General features: G+C 60.7%; 1 protein-coding gene across 2 annotated transcripts; it reads left to right on the top strand.

Moving 5' to 3' along the window:
* The first annotated feature begins 269 nt into the window (after window positions 1–269).
* On the top strand, window positions 270–20972 carry CLPTM1L (CLPTM1 like). Of its 2 annotated transcripts, none has more exons than XM_045565732.1 (17): window positions 270–644; window positions 957–1057; window positions 2945–3134; window positions 4542–4690; window positions 5627–5705; window positions 8289–8406; window positions 8635–8729; window positions 10226–10310; window positions 11432–11535; window positions 12491–12556; window positions 13612–13662; window positions 15885–15967; window positions 16607–16641; window positions 17578–17633; window positions 17711–17755; window positions 18488–18603; window positions 20387–20972. In XM_045565732.1, the coding sequence occupies exons 1-17, from the start codon at window positions 483–485 to the stop codon at window positions 20469–20471; spliced, it is 1620 nt and encodes a 539-aa protein (XP_045421688.1). In that variant the 5' UTR covers window positions 270–482; the 3' UTR covers window positions 20472–20972. The 2 variants fall into 2 exon arrangements, with proteins under 2 accessions (XP_045421688.1, XP_045421689.1); XM_045565733.1 differs by having other exon boundaries at window positions 306–644; window positions 4545–4690.
* The last annotated feature ends 954 nt before the right edge of the window (window positions 20973–21926 follow it).

Genomic DNA, 21926 nt, shown 5'->3' with positions numbered 1-21926 from the left:
CAAGTAAATTTCTTGTTGACGGCAAAAAAAAAAATTAACCTCTTTGAATTACTTTACAGCCTGGGTTTTTTCTCGTTAACACCCAAATGTTAACATTTCACCCCACTTGGGAGTCCCGGAGTTCTTGGGCAGGGGTGGTGCTTCACCTCCCGCAGGGCACGCTGGGAGGGCGGCGCGGGCGGTGACGTCATGGCCGCGCCGCACACTGGACGTGCGCGTGCGCAGCCGGACCGCCGCTTCCCAGGGGGCCGCGCGGCGCGTCCACTTCCGGCGGGCGGCGGGGCCCGGAAGCGGCGCTCCGGCCGGCGAATCCCGAGGCGCCAGGTCGGGTGGCGGCCGGAGCATGCGGGGCGGCCGGCGGCCCACGGCGCGCAGCGCGTTCGTCCCCCCGCGGCGGTGGCGGCGGCGCGCGGCGGCTCTCCCGTGATCGGCGGCAGCCGGAGCCGCCGGCTGGGCGCGGGGCGGACCGGGCGGGCGGCGCCATGTGGAGCGGCCGCAGCTCCTTCACCAGCCTGGTGGTGGGCGTGTTCGTGGTGTACGTGGTGCACACCTGCTGGGTCATGTACGGCATCGTCTACACCCGACCGTGCGCCGGCGACGCCAACTGCATCCAGCCGTACCTGGCGCGGCGGCCCAAGCTGCAGGTGAGCGCCGGGCGGTCCTCGCTTCCGGCTGCAGGCGCTGCGCCCAGGCTGGTCCCCCCGGGTGGGAGGCGCCCCGGCTCGGTCTAGCTGCTGCCCTGTCGCTCCCCTGCCGGCTTCACGCTTTAGCAGCTCTTCCTTTGCAGTAGGCACAGCAGACCCGCCGCCCTGTCCAGGCCCGAGCTGCGTGGATCTGGGGTGGAACCTGACCCCGTCCCGCAGCCGTGCGGCCGCCGGCTCCCAGGCCTGGCCGTTCTGGCGGGTGTGTTCTGCCTGGAGCCTTGCCGCGCTGACTTTCTTGACGCCCCTTTCCAGCTGAGTGTGTACACCACCACGCGGTCCAACCTTGGTGCTGAGAACAACATCGACCTAGTCTTGAATGTGGAAGACTTTGACGTGGAGTCCAAATTTGAAAGGTATGTGTGTAGGACAGAGAGCCAGCGACAGGGTAAATGTTATTAATGTTTGGACTGCTTAAGCGTTAGTGTTAAGTCTGCCTTGGAGAAGCAGTCTTACTAATGTCTTGAAAGTGGTGGAATGTTTTAACTGGAGATCTGTACTTGGCACGTAAACACTCAGACTTGAAAGTAGATGGTGCTGGTGTAATTTCGGAAGTAGCGTACACCAGTGTCTGATGGCAGTGTGATGCACAGCAGCCGGGGCCGGGGGTGGTTCCAGTGGAAGCAGGTGTCACACTCGGATGCTGTGCTACAGAACTAAGCTGTCACAGCCGTGGACAACTTGTCTTGTCCTGGTGGAAGTAGTTTATGTAAGTTGCTTGTACAGGAAAAGGGATGAGATGGAGGAAACAATTTTGCAGAAAATCGTTAGTGACGTGATGTTAGAGCAGATCAGACAATGTGCAAATATGTAGGGTAACTTTTTAAAATTTTTTAAAAATTACGTCTAACATATGGCTCCAATTTTTTAAACTCAAGTATAATTTTAAACATTTGCTTCTTGCAGTTCTACTTTTTTCCTCTTCATGCCTAGGGAGTGTCAGGTGAGAGTGATGAAACTGCAAGACTTTGTACTGGAGTAAATGCCCCTTGTGGGGCAGCCCCGGTGGGACAGCTGGAGGCGGTACTTGGGGAGGGGAAGCAGGATGGCCGTCGGGTGCCAGTTTCTGCCTGGCCACCCTGGCCCTGAGCCCTCGGGCGAGTTATGGCTGCTGAGCCCTGTGACCTGGAGGCAGGAAGTGCAGCTCCTCCAGCTTCCACTTACAGCAGCCACATTTTTAAAAAATGCTGAGGACACGTCTGTGTTGGGTTGCGTTTCACAGGTGTGAATGCTGCCTCCTCTGTGTCAGGCCCTGTGCTAGTCAGCGAGGACAGATTGGCGGGATGAGGAGAGGGGTGAGTGCTCTTGGCCCGGCCCCTGTGCAGCTGCCCTGGCCGGCCCAGGGTGCATCTTGCCAGGAGCGCCCCCAGGGAAGTGGGCAAAGCCTCACACCGCTGCTGAGCAGAGCCGTGAGACGTCGTGGTACCCAAGCCACGCTCTTTTTATTTGGTGCTGGGGTGTCCATATTCCTTTGTGTCCCACTGCAGTGGGAATTACTTAGAACTTCGGCCATGAGATTATAAAGGGAGGAAGAGGAAGGACGAATCCTAAGCAGCGGAGGCGTGTGTTTAGTGCAGCATGGAGACGGAGCCGGGCAGTGCGAGTGAGTGGCCGGGCACCTGGGCTGAGGCCTGGAGACGCAGCAGCGCGTGGCGCCTCTACCCGGTGTGACTGTAGGATATTGGCAGGGTCAGGGCCAGCCAGAGGCCTGAAAGTTGGTCTTTTGTGGCTGAGAGTCTGCCATCTTTCTTTAAAGTTATAACCCCAGAAACTACCCACATTAAATTTCTGATCGTTTCCAGTAGTGTGAAAGAAGCTCATGTAGCACATGTGGCTGAACTTAGTTTGTGAGACTTGGGTCTGAACTTTCCCGCTGTGACTTTGACGTTGTGTTGTTTAGTGGAAACCAGCCAGTGTCCTGGCCAGGCCCGGATGCCAGTTTCCCCCTGGCCACTTTAGTCCTGTGACCTCGGGCAAGTTAGGACCTCTCTGAGCCTCATGAAGTGGAGGCAGGAAGCGCTGGCTCCTTCTTTCAGTTAGAGCTGCCCACGCTTGGGACACATCTGTGTTCAGGATTAGTAGTAGTAAAGTCACAGGCAGGTGGGTTTCACTTTTAGTACTTCTGAACTAAAGTTAGTTTACTTGAAACAGCATTATTTATGAAGCTGTTTGAGTGGTTTCTGTGTGTGTAGACATAGAATATGATGTGTGTATGGGTGAGATGATAATTTGTTTTGTTTTAGGACAGTTAATGTTTCTGTACCAAAGAAAACAAGAAACAATGGCACGCTGTACGCCTACATCTTCCTCCACCATGCCGGGCTCCTGCCGTGGCACGACGGGAAGCAGGTGCACCTCGTCAGTCCTCTGACCACCTACATGGTCCCCAAGCCAGAAGAGATCAACCTGCTCACGGGGGAGCCTGCCGCGCAGGTGAGGGTCTTCCCTGTTGCTGGCAGCGGAGCCTGTGCTCCCACTGAGAGTCGCTACGTGTTTCTCCACACAGGCAGCCGAGGTCGAGGGCTGCAGTGACTTTACTGGCATGCATTTCTCCCTTGCAGCTGAGTAATTTCCCAAAGGTTTGCAGGTCAATTTTACATCAAATTGGGGACAATTTAAGTGGTGACTAGTATTCTTTGTCTAGATTCCGTCTCAGGCCTTGGGCCTTCCCAGTCCCTGGGGAGCACCTGTCCCCTCCCACTGGGTCCCGCAGAGCTCACGACACCCTTCTCACCTGGAGCTGTCACTTAGAGGGGGCTCAGACTGCACTGTGTGTGGCACTGGACTCCTGTTGGATGTTTGCTCTCAGGATATAATCCAGAATGATTGAAAAGGTATATGTAGAAGTTACGTTTTATACTTCTGTAGAGAGCTATATGTGCAAAGAAAAACTGGACATCACGTAATTGATCATTAATGGGGCCGTGGGTGAAACAAGGAAATTCCAACTAGTGTATTGACTGGAAGTTGAGATAATTTACAAAAGAAGGAAGATGGCAGCTTTTCAGGACTCGGCTGTGAGATTGTTTCAAACACCTTGGGGTTGAGGGCAGGTTTTGAAGACCCTGCCAGCGCCAGCTCTGGCCTGTCCCAGGGGTTGCACGCCTGCCGTGTCTCCGTGGGAAGAGCACCTGGTGCCTGCTTCCGTGTCCCTTTGCATGGGGACGTGGCCCTCCTCCCAGGCATGCTGAGGAGGCCATGAGGAGTGGACGTGTAGTGCCCTCTCTGGAACGTAGCTGGTGTGAATAAGCGTGAGCTGCTGCGCTGTTTGGAGAACCGCCTTCAGTGTAAATTATCACAGCTAATTAAATTATCATAGTGTGTCTTTAGGAAATAATACTGTTTCATAGAATTTGTCAGGTCTGGAATAAGGATTCCCTGTCAGAGTTTCTTTTCTAAATTTAATGTTATTGAGATGGATGCCTAACCCTCCACGCCACCCTTCCCACACACCCTCACACGTTTGGTTTGCACGCCGTCTGCTCTTTGGTCTCCTTGGCACCGCAGGGCTGAATTAGCTCCAGACTCGCTCTGCTGCCAGGATCACGGGGCTCTCGCTCTCCTCAGGGTCCCAGAGGAGGGCCTGCTGAGGTTGGCACCCTGGAAAAGGGATTGGTGCCATCCATGACCACATGTTGCAAGACGGCTGCCCCTGGCTCCTGAGGAGAGGAGGAAGGCAGGTTGCGGTGAGGGTTGGGGGAGCTGGCAGCCGCAGGGTCCCTGTGGCCTCCCGGTGGGCTCCTTCCCCGCCTGCGGTCGTCGGGGTGGCCAGTCTGCACAGTGAGGGTCCCCCCGGGCACGACCTTCCTCCCGAGCACCGCCTCTGTCTTCCCCCTTCAGCAGCAGATCGAGGCAGAGAAGAAGCCGTCGAGCGCCCTGGACGAGCCGGTTTCTCACTGGAGACCGAGGCTAACGCTGAACGTGATGGTGGACAACTTCGTCTTCGACGGGTCCTCCCTGCCGGCCGACGTGCACCGGTACATGAAGATGTGAGTGCCGCTGCCGGGCCCACGCAGGGCGGGTGGAGGGGGTGGCGCGGCGGCAGGGGTGGGAGCCACGGGCCCAGGCAAGCCCGCACCCCACCAGCACCTGGGCCCGGCTCCTCCCCCGCCTCTCGGAGGTTGTGCCAACTGAGGTTCCCACCAGGGATCAGAGGGAGACGAAGGGCATTCGAACACGTCCCTCTTGCCCTCTGCTCCTGGGTGGCCTTCTGTTGGCAAGAGGAGGGCGCCGTGCACCTTGTCACCTCACTTCTTTACCTCGACTCGTGTAAATTTACTTAAAATTCACTGTTAGATCATTCCTTTAGTATCAATTGCCATTATTAGTTAAATGTAGCTATTAAAATTAACGTGTGTGGCCACCTCAATTACCTTGTGTCGGTGCCCTCGGGGCATCCCAGGGGAGCTCTGTCCGCCGCCCACCGCGCAACCTCTGGAAATGCCACACCCAGAACCGCCTTTCTGCACCATCAGTAATGCCCGTGGTGTTGTCACAAGGTTTTTGTGTTCTTTCTAAAAATTTTAATTTTTGAATATGTGATACACGTGGCTAAACGTCAAAGGTGCAAAAAGGGTCACTCAGTGAAAAGCTGCCCTGCCCTTCTCCAGCCCTGGCACGCCAGGCACGGGTGGCGGGTGGTCGCTCGTGGTCTGCCTCTGCATTATGGGACCCCTGAGTCCACGCGCAGAGGCCCCGGGCTCTGTCATCGTCCCCCCACAGCCCAGTGGCCATGGGGGCCTGTCCTGCCTGTGGCTGGATTCTTCTGTTTGGGAGGCTGTATCCTGGGACTGCTGTGACCAGGAAGCTGCTGGACACGGTGCTGGGTGGGCTTTCTCTGGGGGAGGCCCGGCTTCTGGATGTGTTGAGCTCACCCCCGGGTGAGAGGCATCCTGCTGACTGTGGGGAATCGTGCTCTGCCGCAGGGTCCAGCTGGGGAAGACCGTGCATTACCTGCCCATCCTGTTCATCGACCAGCTGAGCAACCGTGTGAAGGATCTGATGGTGAGCAGCTCCCTGCCTGCCCAGGCCCCGGCCCTGCCCGCGGCAAGTCGGTGGCTGTCCCCTTGCCTCGGCCTTCAGCGTCGCTGGGACAGTTTCCAAAGCTTGGCACTGAGCTCTGCCCGTGGTGGGCAGTGCCGCCCTTAGACCCGTGAGTCTTTATCGCGGATCTTGGGACCTGGTCCTGCTCTGGGTTTGCCGCCGGCCAGTGAGGGGTCTTCCCCACACCCTCCCTCCCCCGAGTGAAAGGCTCTCAAAAGACAGCCTGTGAAGTGCAGGTGCCCGAGTGCCGTGCGAGATGGCGTCCGCGTGTGTGTTCTGATGCGAGGCGCGGGTCAGTTTGGAAAGCATCTTGGGCAGACTGCGCCCGCAGGGCTGGTCGCGCACCCAGGCCCTGACTTGGAGCTGTGGCTCCTGGTGCCCCGGAGGCTGAGAGGCCTGTGGGCAGCGGCCACCCTGCGGACTCTGGTGCCCTCGTGGCTTCAGGCAGCGACGGCGCCCATTTCCCCCAGGGTTGCTTTGAGAGTAGCTGGAGTGTGGCCGACCTTTGGCTGATAGAGTAATGAAAGTGGTCAATCTTCATGTCACTGTGCACCAGGCACTGTGCTAAGCGCATTGTGAATGTTTCAGCAGTCGTGTGAGGAGCGGTGGTGCTGTCATTTCACAGGTGAGGTGGTTTGGGGTTAGGAGGTGACCTCCCGGGCTCGGGTCATGTAGGAGCAAAGAGCTGGGTTCTCACCTCCCCAAGCCGTTGCTGTCCGTTGGGAGCCCTCTCTGGAAGCCAGGCCGTGTGTCCTTTCTCTCACGGCTACTGGTAGCTGAAGCAGATGCATCCCCATTTCATAGGTGAGAAAACAGCCTCAGGGGGAGCGGGGAGCTTGCCAGGGTGTGCAGCTGGTGAGCAGCGCTGGGCATCTGGCTGCTTTCATGCCTGCGCAGACTCCCCACCTCCAGCTGACACCGGTGAGCAGGAGCCACAGCCCTGGCACCGCTGCTGACAGAGCTCCCTCACACGGGGTCCTCTGCTTTTGGAGCTCCGCCTGCCCCTACGCAGCCTGCAGGCTGGGGCCGGGGCAGTCGGCGGCCGGCGAGCAGGTCTGGCTGGCGCTCAGCCTCCCTCAGCTGCCTCGTTGCAGCCCTGGTTCCTTTCTCTGTTTTTGGAGCCTACCTGGTGCTATTTGCAAACCTCAGGTCATTCCAGGTTCTGCTGAAACGCACGAGATGGTGCTTTGTGAACCTCAGTGCGCCCACCCGGGTCACCCTTGGTAAGGCCTCGTGGTGCTGGCTCCCTGCGGGCAGTCGGGCAACGCTGGGTCGCGAGAGGATGGCCGCGGGTCGACGTCCTGGGAGTCTGCCTGCAGATCTGTCTGGCTGGAGGCTCCGGGGCAATGTCTGCAGAGCACCTCCCAGTTGCAGCCCACGTTGTGTGGTTTGGGGAGAGTCCCATTCACAGACGCAGGGACGAGCGTGCAGGTGGCCGGCTTTTCCCCGGCCACGTTCTTCTGTGGCACTGGTGCTTTGTCTCATTTGGAGCCGGTTTTCGGGGGATGCTGTCTTTGCAGAACAGCCAAGCCGCCGAGTGCCAGCAGGAAGCGGGGCACAGCCTGCTGGGGGCCTCCAACGGGCCTGGTGGCCTGAGGGCTGCCAGAGGCCTAATGCCCCCTGCACCAATACCAGTGTGCTACGTGGGGCACCCCAGCGTAGGCTGCGGTGCCCAGGATGCCCAGGCCTGGCATCTGGTCAACCCTGGCGTGATGCTGGCTGCCGACTCCACCAGGGTCGAGGGTGTGAGTCAGGGCAGGCGGATTGGACAGTGCAGCTTTGCTGGAGGTTCCAGCACGTGAAACGTGGCCCTTGTGCGTGTGTTGGCCCCTGGGGGTGGTCACCGCCGTGTGCTGTAGGGCGTGGGCTCGCCTTTGTGCACCCTGTCCCACGCCCTCCCACCTTGCTGCCCTGGGGCCTGGCCCCGTGCGCTGCCAGACTGAGCACTTGCTCCTGAAGCCCCCCGACCCCACGTTCAGTCTGTGCGTCCTCAGGAGCCAGGCCCAAGTGCTGCCTCTTCCTGGAGCTCTCTGGTGTCCCCACATCCACCCCTGCCTGTGCTCCATCCCTCAGGCTCCGAGGGCACTTGGCCCGTGTGCCCTGTGGCTGTGGGTGTCCCCTGCGTGGTCTGGTTCCCAGGACAGGTGCCGCGGCTCTGCAGGCCGTGCTCTGCCCCTGCCCTCTGCTCAGCGAGGTGCCAGTGGGTTCGTGTGGCCTGGAGAGTGGAGGGGCACACGGACGGGCGGGGTGCTGCTCGTGTCCCTGACCTCAGGGGGATGCGGTCAGAAGGGACGTGGGGTTCAGGTGGGTGGAGAGAGGAATCTGCCCCGTCCTCTCCCCACAGGACTCTGTGTGACGGGAGAGGGGGCGGTGGGAGTCACCAGCCCGGCCTGGCCCTGGGGTGGCCTGGGCAGCAGGAAGAGGCGCAGTGTCCCGGGCTGGGCGGGGACACTGAGGGTGACTGGACTCTCTCAGTGAGACGGTGGCAGCCGCGACCCCATCCGTGTGTCTGGCGTGCTCTCACGTGTGGCTTTCCTCACGCAGGTGATAAACCGCTCCACCACGGAGCTGCCCCTCACGGTGTCCTACGACAAGGTCTCGCTGGGGCGGCTGCGCTTCTGGATCCACATGCAGGATGCCGTGTACTCGCTGCAGCAGTTCGGTGCGTGCCGGCTCCCAGGCTCGCCCGCGCTTCCTCTCCCGTCTGTCTGTTTGGAAATGACCTGGTTGATGACGTGGAAATTTGGTTTATTAAGCATGTGATGTTTGAAATGCCACATTTTGGTCAAGGGAAGCTTTGCTGCTGCTGAGCTTTGCGTGTTCTGCGTCGGGAACCGTCTGTGACGTGGGGCGGTTGGAGTTGCCCCTCACGGTGCGTCTCGTCCTGCAGGGTTTTCAGAGAAGGACGCCGATGAAGTCAAAGGCATTTTCGTGGACACCAACTTGTACTTCTTGGCCTTGACCTTCTTTGTCGCCGCCTTCCACGTGAGTTGTCCCCTGTGCCCTGGTCAGGGCGTGGGAGGCGCGGGCGGTGGGGAGGCTCCCTGGGCACCTGCACGGGCTGGGTCACTGGGCCTGGGGTTCGCGCGGGCTGCCCCGCCGCCCTGCGCCCTCCCACCACCCTCCCACCGCCCAGCAGTGTGGGCACAGCAGTCCTGCCCTCTCTCCTGGCTCCCAGGGCCACAGAGCGTGTCCACTGCCTCCAGGACTTTGGCCTTGGCTGGCTTTGGGGTGGTTTCGGAAAGAAGATCAAAAATGCTTTGAGCAGCATCCCTGTCAGTGAGAACAATGAATGTGTCCACTAAATTATTTCATTGTATAAATTCTGGATGACTTCAAGATTTGAAAAATCAGTTCTGTGTATATCCCATGGTCCCCTTATCCTCTGGGGATATGTTCTAAGAGCCCTGGCGGGTACCTGAAACCTGCACGGTATGAAACTCTGTGTACGCTATGTGTTCTCTACATGTGCATACGTGGGATAAAGCTTAACTTATAAACCATGCACAGTAAGAGATGAACAGCGATACTGGCAATAGAACAATTTTAGCCGTACATTGTAATGACGGTTACACGATTGTTGTCTCACTCTCAGAATACCTTATTGTACTGTGCCGTGGGTAACTGAAGCCACAGACAACAGAACTGCAGGTGGGGCCTGGCGTGCCCTCACTTCATACGTGTGCAGGTGGGGGCTGGCGTGCCCTCACTTCATACGTGTGCAGGTGGGGGCTGGCGTGCCCTCACTTCATACGTGTGCAGGTGGGGGCTGGCGTGCCCTCACTTATGTACACGGAATCTGGAGCTGCTAGGAGGAAGCTGTCACGGCTGTCAGGCTGGGTTCCTGACCAGGGTGGGAAGGTGCGAAGGCGCCAGGCCATGCCGTCAGCGCTGGTTCTGAGCGCCTGGGAGTCTGGCTGCCAGTCAAGCTAAAACTTTGCAAAACCATACTGGGGAATCAAGTCACGATTTGTATGAAAAGGGCGGTGTCTCCACCGGGCGTGGTGGTGCGCGCCTGTCGTCCCAGCTACTCGGGAGGCTGAGGCAGGAGGACCTCTGGAGTCCAGGGGTTGGAGGCTGGCGTGAGCTATGATGACACCACTGCACTCCAGCCTGGGCCGCAGAGCGAGACCCTGTCTCTTTAAAGGAAAGAGAAGTGTCTGTGAGGACGCAAGGCTGCGGGCGGGCGGGCGGCTGCCCTCCTGCGTAGCCGGGGCTCGAGGGCAGGGCGGGGCGGGGAGCGGATCAGGGTGGACGGTGAACATCCCGGCGTCCCTGCGGGCGCTCCTCCCCACCGTCCCAGGCAAAGATGGGCCCCGGCAAAAGGCCACCTTGGAGTTCCACGGTTCTGACCTGGCTGGTGGGGCGCGGGGCCCGTGGAGGCGTGGATTCAGGTGTGCGCATCTGCCTGGGTGCGCCCCTGCGGTCGCGGCGCTAAGAACACGTTGAGATACGAGCCGCCTTCCCGTCTGCTCCTCCAGCTGCTCTTCGATTTCCTGGCCTTTAAAAACGACATCAGTTTCTGGAAGAAAAAGAAGAGCATGATCGGCATGTCCACGAAGGCAGGTAGGGGCCAGACCGCACTCTGCTGCTGACGGGCCGGTCTCGGGAGTTAGATGAAGCTGTGGTTTGTGACTGTCGTGACAAGCGCTGCAGACGCCACCCTGGGTCAGCTGTGGGGAAGCCTCTTAGGTCAGGCGTCCCGAGACCTTGCAGTGATCCTGGCGCGACTGCCGGCGGCCACACGGCCCGGGGCTTGGTCACCACCCTCAGTGAGTGGGGGCTCTGGGCTTGCGCAGTGGGAAGCCAGGTGCCTGCACCTCTCCTACCTTTCTGGGCACTCGTGGGCCCAAGGTAGGGCTGGGCCCGTGCGCCTGCCGGCGTCCCTGGCACCTCCAGGCTGGCTGTGCTCCGCGCACTGAGGCCCCAGGTGCATCCCGTGGGTGGTCACAGGTGCTGAGCATACGGACGCTGTGCCGGGCAGAGCAGGCGGCACGTGGGGGGAAGGCAGCTGTCAGCCCAGCCCCAAGCAAGTGTCTCCAACAAGAAAAGTTCTTTCTGTCACATGGAAAAGACATGCCTAAGTGGGTGGTCCCAGGTGGTCCTGGCTATTCAGGTGACCCCACAGTGTCACCAGGGCTCAGGGGCTCTGTCCTGTGCTACTGTCCTGGGAGGGGAAAGGGCCTCCCTCCCGAATCCCCTGCCCCCGGCCTTTCGGGCATCCTAGGTGGGGTGGGCAGCAGACAGTGGTATGGCTGTGACCAGCTTGTCCCTGGCTCCGGGCTCTGCTGCCCCTGCCTGCACGTAGCCCTTGAGGGAGGAAGACCTTAAAAAGCGGGAGTGGTCTTTGAAGCGCAGCTTTAGAAGAAGCGTTTACCCCAGAGCCAGTGGGAAAGCAGGACGGGGTGCGGTGAGGACGGGGAAGCCTCGCAGTCCCCGCCAGCCGGTCCCCTCCGTGTCCCCTGCCTGCTTGTGTGCTTGTAGCGTGGTCAGACGCACCTCACGGGGCCGCCCGCGACCGTCTGGTCGGCTCTGTGGCCTTTGATGATCTTGTGAGAACGTTTTCTTAGCTGCGTGAGGGTCCAGACTGTTCTTTCTCAAATGGGGTGATGAGGACTGGGGGGCTCCAAGCTTCCCGGGCGGCGGGGGTGCCTGCACCTCCCCCCAAGCCTGGCCTCCCGCCGCAGTTCTCTGGCGCTGCTTCAGCACGGTGGTCATCTTCCTGTTCCTGCTGGACGAGCAGACGAGCCTGCTGGTGCTGGTGCCCGCGGGCGTCGGAGCCGCCATCGAGGTGAGTCCCGGGCACGGCCCTGGCGCCAGGCAGGGGACCTGGGGACCTTGGTGCTCGGAGCCCCAGAGCTGTGCGCGGGAGTGGCGGTGCTCTCCCGGTGGCCTCCGTGTTCTGGAAGCACTGAGGGACAGGAGGTGGCTGCTGTCCAGAGCTTCTGCAGAGGGAGGCGGAGGTGGCCTTTCCGATGGTCTGCAGATAAGGTCACCCTCCAGCCAGGTGTCCTCACGCACTCGGCAGACTGCTGCGGCAGAGCAGAGCCACGTCGCGGCCACCGTGGCCTTCAAGGAGCTGGTGCTTTGCTGGAGACTGAGGCACAGCAGCTAAGGCCACTTGGTGCCCTTGGTCTGGCCCTGGTGGTTTGGGGACTCACAAAGAAAGGGAGCCTCGTGGGGCAGGGCGGGCGTGGGAGCCAGGCCTTCGGGGGCCTGCTGGGGGTGGGCGTGGGAGCACAGATCAGGGCGGGATCCCAGCCTCTCTCCGGTTCTCTGTGCACCCACCGCCCGCGAACGGGAGCCCAAGTCAGAGCCAGAGGCTCTGCGTGTCCCACCTGTGGGTGCTGGCCCTGTGGCTGTCAGTGCTTATCTGGGGGAGCTCGGTAGGTGTGACCCTCCACAGTCCCAAGTTCAGGCAGACCCAGTCCTGCGCGCAGCAGGTGATGCCGGCCGAGGGTGTGGGGAGGGGGAAGTGGGGTGGATCCCAGAGAGGTTCAGAAACAGGCTTGGGACCTGCCAGGTACCCCAGGAAGGAGGTGGGGCCGTGTGGGGGCAGGCAGGGTGGCTCAGAGCAGACGGCCTGCTGAGGGTCGGGGCAGAGGGCAGAGGCGGCCAAGCGGGGCGTACAAGGTGGCCCGAGTGGTCTGCGCCCGGGCTCGAGACCTGCCCTTGCTGTCCAAGCAGCTCCCCCTGGCTCCCCTCAGCCCTGGGATCTGAAACGCGCGACCCCTGTTTCTCCCCAGCTGTGGAAGGTGAAGAAGACCCTGAAGATGACTGTGGTCTGGAGGGGCCTGAGACCCGGGCTGCAGGTAGGCTCCTGCCGTGGCCCGAGCCGCCTCTGGGACGCTGTCATCTTCCCACCCCTGCCCTGGTCCGTGTCCTGTTTCCTGGCCAGCATGTTCACGCCCACCGGGTGTCGCACCCTGGTTGAGTGCTGACCTCCGAGGGCAGGTGGCCCCGTAATCCTGCTGTCTATCTGGGGGGGCACACTGCGGGCACCGCAGGTCCTCGTGGACGTCCTCGGCAGGGCGATTCTTCATCCTCCTGAGGGTGCCCCAGTCGTGGGCCTGGCTCCGAGGCCGTTCAAAGCAGAGCCCCCAGCCCCATCCTACCACAGCCCGCTGAGAAGTGCGGGGCTGCCCGGCTCTGCCAGGCCCCAGGGTGGTGGGGACTGTCGGGGACTGTGGGGGCAGCAGTCCAGCCGGTTCCACACACAGTGGCTGCTGCTGCTGAGGGCAGTTGTTCCCAGTCTCCACCTATCGATAAGTCTCCTGGGCAGATCGGGGCTGGGGTTGGACGCCGGAGCTGGCAGTTTACGCTCGTGGGGCTACTGTCCCGTGGGAGGACCTGGGCTGAGGTGGGACCCTGAGAAGTTGCGGTGCCCACTGTTCTAGGCTGTGAGATTGGGGACAGAAGGGTCAGTGGGCGCATCCCAACATCTTGTAGTTTAGCACCAGCCCCACGACTCCACCCCCTTGCTGGCGTTGGAGCAGTGTCAGAAACATTCCGTACGAGGAAGTATTTTCACCGTGTACACCTGCAGCCCCCACAAGCGGAACAGGCGGGACACTTCCGGCTGCAGACAGCCCTTGTGTGGTGGGGGCCTGGGGCTGGGGGAGGCAGCAGGGAGTCTGTAAGACCCTCTCGCACCCGGGAAGGGACCCTGCGGGGCAGGAGGGAGGCCTGCGGTGGGTTGGCCGCAGGCTCCTGCCTGGGTCTCGCTCCCACACGGGGAGCCGGGCCAGGGCAGCTGGGCGTGGTGCTGTCGGCTTCACAGCCGCGTGCGACCCTCCCCGGTCAGCTGAGCTGTGCTGGGATCCCCTTCCTGAGTCGATTAACGTTACTGTGTTGAATTTCACAACAGTTCGGCAGTTACAGTGAATCCGAGAGGAAAACTGAGGAGTACGACACCCAGGTGAGTGACAGGTGGTTTGGGTGTGCACACAGGGCGAGGGAGACCCGAGTGGCACGGTCTGCAGGGCTGTCACTCAGCGCGGAAGCTCATAGGACTCCTAGCAGGTGCCGTCCTCGCTGTGTCACTCGGTGGGGAAGCTGTTTGGGGGGACACCTAGCAGGTGCCATCCTCGCTGTGACACTCGGTGGGGAAGCTGATAGGACACCTAGCAGGTGCCGTCCTCGCTGTGACACTCGGTGGGGAAGCTGATAGGACACCTAGCAGGTGCCGTCCTCGCTGTGACACTCGGTGGGGAAGCTGATAGGACACCTAGCAGGTGCCGTCCTCGCTGTGACACTCGGTGGGGAAGCTGATAGGACACCTAGCAGGTGCCGTCCTCGCTGTGACACTCGGTGGGGAAGCTGTTTGGGGGGACACCTAGCAGGTGCCGTCCTCGCTGTGTCACTCGGTGGGGAAGCTGATAGGACACCTAGCAGGTGCCATCCTCGCTGTGACACTCGGTGGGGAAGCTGATAGGACACCTAGCAGGTGCCGTCCTCGCTGTGTCACTCGGTGGGGAAGCTGATAGGACACCTAGCAGGTGCCGTCCTCGCTGTGACACTCGGTGGGGAAGCTGATAGGACACCTAGCAGGTGCCGTCCTCGCTGTGTCACTCGGTGGGGAAGCTGATAGGACACCTAGCAGGTGCCGTCCTCGCTGTGACACTCGGTGGGGAAGCTGATAGGACACCTAGCAGGTGCCGTCCTCGCTGTGTCACTCGGTGGGGAAGCTGATAGGACACCTAGCAGGTGCCGTCCTCGCTGTGACACTCGGTGGGGAAGCTGATAGGACACCTAGCAGGTGCCATCCTCGCTGTGTCACTCGGTGGGGAAGCTGATAGGACTCCTAGCAGGTGCTGTCCTCGCTGTGACACTCGGTGGGGAAGCTGTTTGGGGGGACACCTAGCAGGTGCCATCCTCGCTGTGACACTCGGTGGGGAAGCTGATAGGACTCCTAGCAGGTGCTGTCCTTGCTGTGACACTCGGTGGGGAAGCTGTTTGGGGGGACACCTAGCAGGTGCTGTCCTCGCTGTGACACTCGGTGGGGAAGCTGATAGGACTCCTAGAAGGTGCTGTCCTCACTGTGACACTCGGTGGGGAAGCTGTTTTGGGGGGACACCTAGCAGGTGCCGTCCTCGCTGTGACACTCGGTGGGGAAGCTGATAGGACTCCTAGCAGGTGCTGTCCTCGCTGTGACACTCGGTGGGGAAGCTGATAGGACTCCTAGAAGGTGCTGTCCTCACTGTGACACTCGGTGGGGAAGCTGTTTGGGGGGACACCTAGCAGGTGCCATCCTCGCTGTGACACTCGGTGGGGAAGCTGATAGGACTCCTAGCAGGTGCTGTCCTTGCTGTGACACTCGGTGGGGAAGCTGTTTGGGGGGACACCTAGCAGGTGCTGTCCTCGCTGTGACACTCGGTGGGGAAGCTGATAGGACTCCTAGAAGGTGCTGTCCTCACTGTGACACTCGGTGGGGAAGCTGTTTTGGGGGGACACCTAGCAGGTGCCGTCCTCGCTGTGACACTCGGTGGGGAAGCTGATAGGACTCCTAGCAGGTACCGTCCTCGCTGTGTCACTCGGTGGGGAAGCTGATAGGACTCCTAGAAGGTGCTGTCCTCACTGTGACACTCGGTGGGGAAGCTGTTTTGGGGGGACACCTAGCAGGTGCCGTCCTCGCTGTGACACTCGGTGGGGAAGCTGATAGGACTCCTAGCAGGTGCTGTCCTCGCTGTGACACTCGGTGGGGAAGCTGTTTGGGGGGACACCTAACAGGTGCCATCCTCGCTGTGACACTCGGTGGGGAAGCTGTTTGGGGGGACACCTAGCAGGTGCCGTCCTCGCTGTGACACTCGGTGGGGAAGCTGTTTGGGGGGACACCTAGCAGGTGCCATCCTCGCTGTGACACTCGGTGGGGAAGCTGATAGGACTCCTAGCAGGTGCCGTCCTCACTGTGACACTCGGTGGGGAAGCTGTTTGGGGGGACACCTAGCAGGTGCCCTCTGTGTGCTCTGTGGTCTAGCCCGCGCGTGGTGAGACGGAGCCACCAGCACTGTGCTGCCCCGAGTGGCTCCACTGCCCCAGGGGCTTCCTGCCTTCCTCTCTCTCAATGTTGTCACCACGTTCTGTGAAAACCCTGCAGGGTCTGAGGTGGGCGTGTCTCACTGGGCATCTATCCCTTGGCAGGCCATGAAGTACCTGTCCTACCTGTTGTACCCTCTTTGCGTCGGAGGCGCCGTCTACTCGCTCCTGAACATCAAGTATAAAAGGTAGGGCGCCCGCACACCTCACACCTTTCCACTGTTCACCTGAAAAATCCACTTGGTAACTGAGCTCAGAGCAAACCGTGCCAAGGCGCCGGGGCAAGTGCTGCGTGCAGGTGGGGACGCCACCCCGGCTTCCCCCAGCCCCTCCCTGCTGCTGTGCACGGCGGCTCTGTGTCCCCGTCTCCTCCCTGCGGTGGGACAGGGGACCGGCTCTGGCCCCATCTCCTCCCTGCGGTGGGACAGGGGACCCTGCTCTGGCCCCGTCTCCTCTCTGTAGTGGGACAGGGGACCGGCTCTGGCCCCGTCTCCTCCCTGCGGTGGGACAGGGGACCCGGCTCTGGCCCCGTCTCCTCCCTGCGGTGGGACAGGGACCGGCTCTGGCCCCGGGGCCGTGCGCTCTCAGGAGTCTGCGTGAGGCTGGAGGCACAGCCCTGGGCAGTGGAGGGTGGGCGGTGGCTCAGTGTCCCAGGCAGAGAGGTGCAGGAGGTCTTCCAGCCCGAGAAACACAGGCTCCCCCGCCCCGCGAGAGTGCGGGGGTGTTATAAGAGGATGTTTAACTAGAGTTTCGTCAGTTTAACACAGGTATTAAATGGTTTGGGAGGCTGGGCTTTTGTAGTGCTCACAGCTATTCTTCTGTTGCAGCTGGTATTCCTGGCTGATCAACAGCTTTGTCAACGGTGAGTCCCCGTGTCCCGTCTCAGTGACAGCGTTGGGAGCGATGCTGCCTGTATCATTCCTGCCTCGTGACCCCGCGCAGCGGCACCCTGTGACTCGAGGCTGATCCCCATACGCCCCCGTCCAGCCACCCCCCTGGGGCCCTACGCGCACCACAGGGCGCCCGCCTGGGCTGCCGGTGCCGGGTCTGCCCGAGTCCGACACAGCGGCTCCCCTGGGCTTGGAGCCGAGAGCAGGCCCAGGCAGGTGTCACCTAACGACGCAGTTACGGTCTGAGAGTGCACCATGAGGCGATTGTGTCGTGGTGTGAACGTCACCGGGTGAACTCACACCCAGGTGGGGCGGCCCCCGGTGTACCTGTGCTGTGTGCAGAGCCGCCGTGGTGTGGCTGGTCCACCGCTGAGCAAGGCGTCGTACCTGGCGTCCTGCCTCCCGCAGATGCCCCAGAGACCCCCCAGCACTCGTGCAGGAGGTCGGGGCCCCTGCGCCTGGCGCTGGCGTCCTGGGCTGTGCTGGGCTGCGAGGGGCCGTGTGCAGCCCCTGCCCCGCTGGGCTGCCGCCTGGCCACAGCTTCGAGATGTCCTTGGGAAACAGCCCACAAGCCCTGGGGCCATCGTCCGTCTCACGCGGCACTGCAGCTCCCCGACTGCCGTGCCCCTGGGTGTGAGTCCCACACTGGCCCCTGTGTCCCCCGGACACAGCCCAGAAGGTTCCAGTGCCTGGCACACACTTGAACCCTGTGGGCAGGGGTTACGCTGAGTCCTAAGAGTTTTGCCCTCCAAGTTGTTGTTGACTCTTCGCAAATTTACCAGCCGGAAAGCTCCGTCACACCAAGGCAGACTCTCCGGAGTTGTCTGGATGTGGGCTGCTGCCCGGCGGGCACGGGCGCGGGCCGTGAGCACGGGGCCGCCCTCCACGTGTGCCCTCTCCCTCCGTAGGAGTCTACGCCTTCGGCTTCCTCTTCATGCTGCCCCAGCTCTTCGTGAACTACAAGGTAAGGCTCGCAGCTCCGTCGGACGGTGGCGCGTGTGCCCTCCGCCGCGCCTGACCTCTGCTCTCTCCTGGTCCCAGATGAAGTCGGTGGCGCATCTGCCCTGGAAGGCCTTCACCTACAAGGTGAGTGCTCCACCCGGCGAGGCTCGGGTTTCCTCGTGAGCACGGGGGCTGGGAGACGCCGTCCAGGGAACACCACTGCAGCGGTCGTCTCCACCCAGAACGCTTCTGGTAGCCCATGATTTTGTTAAACGTTTGAAAAATGTTCAGGGATCTCTTTTAAGAAATGTGAAAGCCATAGAGAAACTGAAAAAGCAGCAAAAGACTACAGTTCTCTGACTTTGGTAGTGACAAGGTATTTTGAGTTAGAAGCCGTGTTCCTTCTTGGCAACCTGTGTCAAAAACCAGAGCCCCCTTGGCCCCGTAACCCGGAGTCCGGCTGGCTCCGGCCCCCCAGTGGTACAGGGAGCCCCGGCCTGCAGAGCTCGGGGCGGCGCCCTGACTCCGTGTGGAGCTGGAGGTGCCTCAGTGCTGTGGGGGGGGGCTGAGGTAAACTGCGACGCGGTGGCAGTTTTATGGAATAAAATTGTGGGCTCCAAGAGGAAAGAGCAACACTGGGGTGGTTCTGCTCTGGGCTTGGGTTTCGGGACGGTGCCCTTTGGGTTCTGCGCATGTGGAGAGCCCAGGCCAGCCCGTGGGGCCCGGCGGGGACAGCAGAGCACCTGGCACTTCCTGCCACTGTGGGGAGCCAGGGACAAGGGCTGCGTGTTGCTGTCACGCACTTGGCTCGCTCTGCGTGCAAAACAGGTAGGTCCAGCCCTGGGCAGGGCTCACCTCCCTCCCCCGGCCCTGCAGGCGTTCAACACCTTCATCGACGACGTCTTCGCCTTCATCATCACCATGCCCACGTCGCACCGGCTGGCCTGCTTCCGGGACGACGTGGTGTTCCTGGTCTACCTTTACCAGCGCTGGTGAGTGCGGGCATCCGTGCCTGCCGCGGGCTGCGTCTGAGCGTGGCGCTGCTGGGTTTCACAGACGCCTGCGCCGGTTTATCCGTTGGGCAGAAGGACATCTGGCGGGTGCTTTTCCTTTGTTGCCTGGAACTTGGGTTGCAGTTGCCAGGGCTGTGACGTGGCGAGAAATCGTCCCCGTCTCGCTGTTGTACTTTAGACCTTTAGACCTGCCCGTTTCCATCTGCACTGTTCTCCAGCACAAGCAGTTTCTGTCCCCGAAGTGTCCACACGTTCGCAGTCATTGCTGTAGCAGAGACAGGGGAGCCCAAAGGGCTCAGCCTTGCCCTGCGTGTCCCGCCGGCGGACCCTGGCTCGGGTCTCCAGCGATGGGAGCAGCCTCTGGGCCCCCGGCCCCTGCAGGGGCAGCCTGTGAAGAGTGCGCCCACCTGAGCCCCAGCTGCCCTCACGAGCCAATCTCCAGGGCCTCGAGACCAAATCCCGACGCCCTCCCAGCTCGGTCCTTGGAGTGAGGACCGTCAGCCAAGGAAAAGCCTTCGAGAGAGTTTTCTAGCTGCATCTCCTCCAGTGGGGTGTCTGGCCTCCCCTTTGCGCTGTGTGTGGGGGGCCGGTGGGGGTTCCCTGTGGCCCAGGCCACCAACCGCAAGGACCAGCAAGGACACAAGCTGCCGCTCACTCGGCCCAGCCCAGGTCCCGGCTCCTGGGGTGGAGGGAGGGGCTTCTCCCTGCCATGGTAAGCCCCGGTGCCTGCCTTGAGGGGTCTTTTCCCCACAGCCCCTCCTGGGGGGCCCTGCCTAGGTCCCGGGTGGGCTGCCTCGGAGTAGCTGTGCCCTCCCATGTGCAGCCTCAGGCCCTGCAGCCCGTCCAGAACCTCTGTCCCCGTCACGCTGGCACCATTCTGTGCGTCTCTGACTCTTTATTCCGGGCAATTTGCACGTCCGTGTGGCCCACTCTGGGTTCCCCTGCCACAGCCTGTGTGGTTTTAGGGGCAGCCTTTGTCTCTGAAAGGGAGGGGCTGCTTTCCCGTGAGCACAGCGCCCCGGCTCAGCCCTGCCCTCCGTGAGCACCGGCTGGGGAACCCCCGCAGTCCCTGGGTCCCCCTGCGCCCAGGTGAGCTGCCGCAGCTGGCCTGGTGCAGCCGTTCTGCAGGGCCCCCTCTCAGGCCTGAGTCCTCCCACGCCCGGAAGTCCCGGAAACCTTGGTGTTCTCTGAGGTGTCGGTGACGTGCGTCCCATTCCAGACCTGTGGACGCTGCTGGGCAGGCACCTGGGGCTCATGGTGGGAGACGGGTCCGTTTTTAAAGCTGAAACCTCACTTTCTCGTCTGTGGCTACGTAGAGCTCCCTGCTGCACGTGTCCGTCATGCCTTAGTTTCCAAGCCGGTGACCAGGATGGCATCGGCAAGGCCCTCTGGGGCGTCTTTCGGGGTTGAAGGGAGCAGTCACTTGTGCTCACGGCCGGACTGCGGCCTGGGAAGCCCCATGAGCATGAGCTGTCGCTGTGCTGTCGTGCAAACCCCTGTAGTTTTACGGTTCCCTGAGGTGAGGCTCCCGCCCTCTGTGGTGCCAGGTTGCTCTGCTGAGAGCCGGCACCAGCCTGCCCGTCCGGCAAACACGGGACCGGGCTGCTCAGCCCCATGGAGGCAGCAGACCCTGCCGCCTCGCCTTTTTCCTACTGACTTGTTACGGTGCCGCTGTTGAAAGTGAGTCAGGACTCAGTCTTCTCCCACAGGTGGTCACAGCTCCGGTTGGGTGGGCTGTCACTTGCCCTGTCTGTCCTTGCAGGCTTTATCCCGTGGATAAGAGCAGAGTGAACGAGTTCGGGGAATCCTACGGGGAAGAGCCCGTGCAGAAGCCGCACGCGGACTGAACGCCGCTGGAGGCCGGGCTGCCGGGCCAAGCAGAGCTTGTGCTGTTGACTGAGTATTTCTGGAAGCTTTTGGTGGAATCTCCTGGACGTCACGTCTTCTGCGTTGCCAAAATCCCTTTGAACGTTTCTCGTGCGTCTCCCGGGCTCCCATCCTGTTGGATCTGGAAGGTGCTGGTAGTGTCGCGATGCCACGTGTGAACATCTGTCTCGGCCACGGAGCCGAGTGCCGGTGGTCACCTGGGCTGGGTGGCAGCTCCCAGCGCTGGAGTGTGGGGGTGGGCTGTGCCCTGTCCCTGCAGCCAGCACCTGCCGGGAGATGGGGAGAGTGGGGTTTCCATTTCAAGTTGTTTTTTAAGTGCTCCTTACGTGAATTTCAAATGCATATGGAAATTCATTCCATATGACTCTGGGATTGGATGGCTTTTCCCCTTCTGTTTAGAGTTTGATTGTTTTAAAGCTTTATGTATGTTTCTATTTTAAAATAAATTTTTCTGGCTGTGACAGTTTTCTTGACCTGGTAGGATATGGAAAGTACATCAGATATTTATTTAAGTTTGATCTTTTTCTAGGAATTAACACTTAATGTAGACTTATTTATGCATTAAAAAGAAAAGTTACAGAGGCTGCTCCAAGCCTTGAATCGTGAATGCCCTTAACTCTTAGGCCTCGCTCACTCAAGCCTGAATTACACAGAATTGTGACTGATCAGATTAATTATATCTCTGTGAAGAGAAATGCCCTGGGCGGAAGCAGAGAAAGAGGTGGAACAAAAAGGTGTGTTTTCAAAGACGAGTGGAGAATGCCAAGATTTGGTGGGCAGTGAAGTTTAATCGTGTTCAGTGAGATTACATTCCTGAGCGCGATTTTCCGCGTGTGCCTCCATCAGCTCGAACACATGTCTGTGGAACACGGCTGTGTCTCCACACGGGCTTGTGGCTCTGCCCCCCAGAACCCGGCCTTCGGAGCCCCTCTCCTCCGCGGGCCGCGCCCTGTGTGGGGCCCTGTGTGGGGCACCGAGCCTGGGGGCCGCGGGAGGCCTGTCCCCCGTGGGCCACGGCGACACACATACTGGGCCACGCTCACGTGGACAAGATGCACGATTCCAGGTGTTCAAACTGAAAACCAAGTCCAGGTGCCTGTCAGGGAATCCCTAGATGACAGGTGTGCTGTAAATGTCGGTGATTTGAAAGAGAAACATATTGGTTTCAAGTTGCCATTTTTTAGTTATATTAATTAAAATGCTAATACAAACACATGGTCTTATAATCAGGCACTTAGAATTGTGTGTTGTCAGTGGCCTTTAAGGCCCACGCAGAAAGCGTGAGAAGGCTCAGGGCTTGTCACTCGCAGGTCCTGGGACCAAGGGACACAGGTGCAGAGACGGGGGCGTGGGCAGGTTGGGAACCAGCCTTGCACGGTGCACCTGGTCCCCTGGGTGGCTGCTTGCAGCCTGTG

The sequence above is a fragment of the Lemur catta genome, chromosome 12 (genome assembly GCF_020740605.2).
Source record: "Lemur catta isolate mLemCat1 chromosome 12, mLemCat1.pri, whole genome shotgun sequence".
In the NCBI taxonomy this organism is placed as follows: domain Eukaryota; kingdom Metazoa; phylum Chordata; class Mammalia; order Primates; family Lemuridae; genus Lemur; species Lemur catta.
This window is presented reverse-complemented; position numbering and strand designations above follow the sequence as displayed.